Source organism: Amblyomma maculatum, chromosome 4 (assembly GCF_055883805.1).
Source record: "Amblyomma maculatum isolate TAMU_Amacu chromosome 4, ASM5588380v1, whole genome shotgun sequence".
Taxonomy (NCBI): Eukaryota; Metazoa; Arthropoda; class Arachnida; order Ixodida; family Ixodidae; genus Amblyomma; species Amblyomma maculatum.
The window spans coordinates 187605808-187610726 of record NC_139347.1 but is presented as its reverse complement, the minus strand read 5'-3'; the positions used below and the strand labels follow the sequence as shown (position 1 = coordinate 187610726).

The following is a 4919-nucleotide window of genomic DNA, read 5'->3' as shown; positions in this document are numbered from 1 at the left end:
ACCATCCCTAATATCACCATTTTTGGAATGTCCTGTTTTCAGCGTTATCAATACCTAGCCGCTTCGTGCAATGAAACCTTGCTATCTAAAGCCGAATACCAGCATCTCATATACTCATGGAAAGTTCGTTCATGTAAATCATGGCAGTGTGAGATAACGATGACTCTAACGAGATGCAGGACTCCTCGCCTAAATCTTTATTTATGTAGATGCGGGATCAGCCCCACAAACCTTTGTGAGGCTTGCGGTGAGATTGAAAATATTGATCACTTCCTTCTCGCTTGCCGAAAATTTTCACATCAGAGGAGGGTGCACTTAGAAACTCCAATTGCACGCTTGGGATTTACGTTGTCGATCCCGCTTCTACTCTCCTTCGGTGCGAGTGCGAAAGGATTTGCGTTGCCTCAAATTTGTCAGTACTTACATAACTACATCACAGCTACGGACAGATTCCCTTGCTAATTGTATTCCACATTTACAAACTTCCAAATTTCTGCTTCGTATTTTTTCTTTCAATCAATTTTGTGATCTTAAATCTTATGTTTTTGTTTAGTTGATAATTGCTTTATTGCACTAATTCAGTTCGTGTAGGACATTTGGCAGTCCACACTGAACCCTGGTCAATCCCCCTTCGTGGGTATGTGCCATATATCAAGGCAGAAGAAGAAGAAGAAGACCGTGTTTCAGGTTAGGGCAGCTAATATACCTCCCGTATTAACGTCTAAGATGCTTCTGCTGTCTAGACGCAGGCTCAGTAGAGTAGACGTAGTGACGAGCGACTGCTATGACTGCAGTGATGTGTTCGGCCATGGTCATTTTCAGCGCTGGTTCTTCAATCTCGTTATATTCTCCGTGTGCGCAATGCAGTGCCACACCCTCGCCTTCAGTCTCATCTCTGGTGACGTCGACCACTGGTGCAAGCAGCCACAGGGCGAAATGAAGGTGCCTGCGGCCTCCTGGAGGAACTCGGCAATCCCTCTAGAGGCGGACGGTCGCTTCAGTCGATGCAGCGTCTACAAACACCCAGGTCACCCTAACGACACGCTGATTGTTGACTGCGATGATTGGGACTACGACCCGGAGTACAGCAAGAGGACCATCGTAAGTCAGTGGGACTTGGTCTGCCACAGACGCTGGTTGCGCGCCATGGCGGAGAGCCTCTACATAGCCGGCTCGCTGATTGCGATGACTGCCGTCGGGCAGATGGCGGACCGAGTCGGCCGGATGCCCGTGCTCCTCACAGCGATGGCGGTGCTGCAGCTGGCCACGATGGGCGGATGTTTCGCAGCATCATACCACATGTACGTCCTTTCAAGGTTTCTCAACTCTGGCTGCGTGGCAACTGTCGCCGTCCTCGCCTGCACACTATTCTTTGAGGCATCCACGCACGAGAACAGGAACAGGGACCTGTGTGCCGCCATGTGCGCAGGCTTGCTGATTGCCGAGGTATGGCTTGCTGTGGCACGGCTGCTCAAAGGGCTGAACTGGATAGTTCTCCAGATCTTCATGCTGTCCCCGACTGTCCTCACGTTGTACGCGGTGTCCGCAGTGCATGAGTCAGCCCGCTGGTGCATTGCAGTAAACGACATGGCCAGAGCCGAAATGCTCATGATCGCTGCCGCCAAAGAAAATCACTTTCCCGTTTCGAACACTGACTGCATGCTGGAAAGGCTCAAGGCAGAGGTTCAGAGGACTGAAATGCGCATGCTGCTCACAGCAGGAGACGTAACTAGAGCAAAGGCAGTACAGCGCAGCGCGTTCGTGATGATCGGCTTATCGTTCTCTGCTTCGTTCTCACAATACTCATTGATGGCCGTCGAGGACAGGGTAATATTAGGAACAACTGCTTGGTTCCAGTGGGCCTCAAGCGGAACCAACCTCGCAAGTTGCGCGCTGCTCTACGCTACGTTCAGAAAACTCTCACCGCAACATCTACTAGCCGCAGCAGTAGGAACGCTCGGTGGCGTTTCCTGCGTGATAAGCCTGAGTTTCGCATTGGGATGCGCTTACGTAACGACATTGTTCTTCCTTTTAGCCAAACCGCTTACGTTCGCGGTCAAAGTCCTCATATTCGCCAACGTCTTCGAAATGGTGCCGACGCGTGTGCGTTGCGGGGCGAGTTGCTGGCTCTTCGGTTTGGGCCGCTTGGGAGGGGTGTGTGCCATAGTGCTGTCCGTGCGGCAAGACATTGGTCGTGGCGATGTGCTTTTCGCCCTCGCTGGGACCACGCTCTTTATGTTGCTCCATGCCCAGCTCTTTTCACAGCAGCCGTCGAAGAAGCCAACTCTGGCCAGCCCTTTATCTGCTGCGGGTTCCATTCAGAGTGTGGACTTCATGAAGCAGACGCTGAACTGGCGGAATGTGAAGAAGGGACGAACCAGCAAGCCTCGTGGCAATGGTCAGTCATCGAGGTACCAAAGCATCGAGCCGAGACCTATGGACAGCAGACTCAATTAGAGTGTTATGATTTGTGACGCAAATGGGTTTTCAGTCTCATCACTGTAATTTATGCTATCTAAGCACAACGTTATGTGAATGTAATTTATTCGATCTGTCGTATGTTTACACAGTTTCTGTGCCGCCATGTGGCACTTGTATCAAGGGCAAACATTGGATATTGGATGCAATGCATCTTTTTTTGTGTTGCTTTTAAGTTGGCTTCCAATATGGTTTGCTTTTGGTGTTTAAAGGGGTCATGCAATGCCTAAAAAGGGGTAAAGCAAATCGGTCAAGAGATAGGTACTCCCTCACAGGTCAATTCACCGCAAGAGTTTTTTAACTAGCTTCATTAACAGCAGAGATATCGGCTATTAAAAATGGCGCTCCTCCTCGCTCCCCTCAACTCAACACTCAGAGAAACCAGAAAAAAAAAAAACGAAGAAAACAGCTTGGGAACTCCGCCCCGCGCCCCGCCCACGAAGCGTCGTCGGGTGACGCTCGGTTCTGACTTCCGGTCGTCGCGCCTGTTTTCCCCGAGCTTCGCCCATGCATTCACGGTCTCTGCCTTTCCCGTCCCGTCTGCGTTTGCATGGCTTTCAACCTTGTCTGCTGTCTTCCTCGGCCGCCAGTGTTTTCAGTTTCTTGACCTCTCTGAATTGTGTGCGACAGCAGCCCGAACGACTTGGGTCGTTCGCGAGCGCATACCTGCAGGTGGGAGTCCACACATACCGGCGTCCACCGCGGAGGGAGCACTTTCCTTCATATCCCTGTCCCATTCCGCGCAAATTAGCGTGCACTCCTGCCGAGCACGGCTTTCTACAAGACCGCTTTCTTCTCTCGCGCTGCCTGGGTCAGTCTCTTTGGTACCGTCTTCTGCGGTTTGACCAACGGCGGCCGGTGACCCCTCGCGGAGTTTACGCGATAGGGCGATAGCTGCGATAGCATCGAATCTGCATGGATGCTAGCAGACGATCGAGCGTGCGAGTTGCCCGCGTGCAAACATATGCCGTCGTCGTTTTCAGTCCGGAGCTGCTTTCATTATTGTCGGCGAGAGGCATCTCTTGTGTATAACGAATGAAATGTATACGCGTACGTATCACCGACGAGAGCACGGACTGATGATCGCTACAGAGTTTGGATATCGGATGACAGGTGAGCACGAATTATTCCGCGAATCTTAAAATTGAGATTAATAAAAAGGATAGTGTAGTGTAGTGTTTTTTTTTTTTTTTGACGTCCTTTCGCAAATCGTTTAGGAAGTGCCAATGCGTAGCGTGCACGCGTGTTTATCTCATGTGTACGCATCGTACGAGCTAGAATCGACGGCGGAAGGCAGCAAGCAGCTCGGCACATTCAGTTCGGCAGCGCAGGTTGTCACCGCTTTCCGAAGCTACACGCAAGAATCGTGCACAGGAACACGCGAGCGACTACACTAGAGACGCAGCGAAGCGGACGATTCTAAAACGCCGTCCGCCGTGGCTGCGATGCAAAAGAAAAAAGGCCTAGCGATGAGCAGGGAGCAGCGCACGACCGGAGTACCGTCGGCCGCAGCGCCCGTGCCTGGCGGCATCGGGTGCTGCACTTACGCAGTGCGAATTTGTGTACTTTTGCGATCAAGATGAGGGTAGACCTTTTTTTTTTTTTGACGCACACAACACGCCGCACAAATGATCAATGCGGCAAAGACGAGACGGGACACGGGACTACAGTACGCTGCTGCGCCGTCGGTCGGTACATGAAGGTTGATGCTGCCTATTAATTCGGTACGGTGTTAAATCGGTCCAGCTGGTGCTCGTTTCGCACTCCTGCAGCGACGCGCACTTTCAGTCGGACGCCACCACCTTTTCGGTTAACATCGCGAACCAAAGCGCCAAGCTTGGGTTCTCGCATGCATTGCGCATGTCATTGCAGCACTCGAGCAGACGACTTTCGCAGCTGCCGGAAGTGTGTCCGTGACGTAGTGGCCGTCGCGGCTGCAGCCAATGGCAGCCTGTCGTGGCCTGTTACTCTGTGACTTCTGACGTAGGTAATCACGGCAGAATAGTCCCGAATCTCGCCACCACGCGGAAATGGCGCAGCCCGCAAATTTCAAAAAACGCTGTTTTTAAAAATTAATAATAATTCGCTGGATTTTTTCCGAGGACTTTTACTTTGGAAGATTGCTCGGAAGCATTTATTCTACACATTAAAAACGTTTGTCAGTGACCTTTCTAGCCGTTTCATGCCCCGTTTAACGTCCCAAAGTGACTCAGGCTACGAGGGACGCCGTAGTGGAGGACTCCAGAAATTTCGACCCCCTGGGGTTCTTTACCGTTCACTGACATCGCACAGCCCACGGGCGCCTAGCTTTTCGCCTCCACCGATAAGCAGCCACCGAGACCTGCATTCGATTCCGCGTCCTTGGGCGCAGTAGTCGAGCGCCCTAACCACTGCACCACCCCGGCAGGCTGCCAATATGTATATGACCTATACATTATTAG

At 51.7% G+C, this 4919-nt stretch overlaps 1 protein-coding gene across 1 annotated transcript; it reads left to right on the top strand.

Annotated features, from left to right (window-relative positions):
• Positions 1 to 861: 861 nt before the first annotated feature.
• On the top strand, positions 862 to 2457 carry LOC146193849 (solute carrier family 22 member 7-like). The gene is made up of 2 exons (XM_084600629.1): positions 862 to 1725; positions 2254 to 2457. Exons 1-2 carry the CDS (start codon positions 862 to 864, stop codon positions 2455 to 2457), a joined length of 1068 nt encoding a protein of 355 aa, XP_084456755.1.
• The last annotated feature ends 2462 nt before the right edge of the window (positions 2458 to 4919 follow it).

Coding starts and splice junctions, on each gene's coding strand:
- LOC146193849 (XM_084600629.1), top strand. CDS start 862: ATGCAGTGCCACACCCTCGCCTTCAGTCTCATCTCTGGTGACGTCGAC. Junction 1,726..2,253: donor TGCTGCTCACAGCAGGAGAC/GTAACTAGAGCA, acceptor CTCCATGCCCAG/CTCTTTTCACAGCAGCCGTC.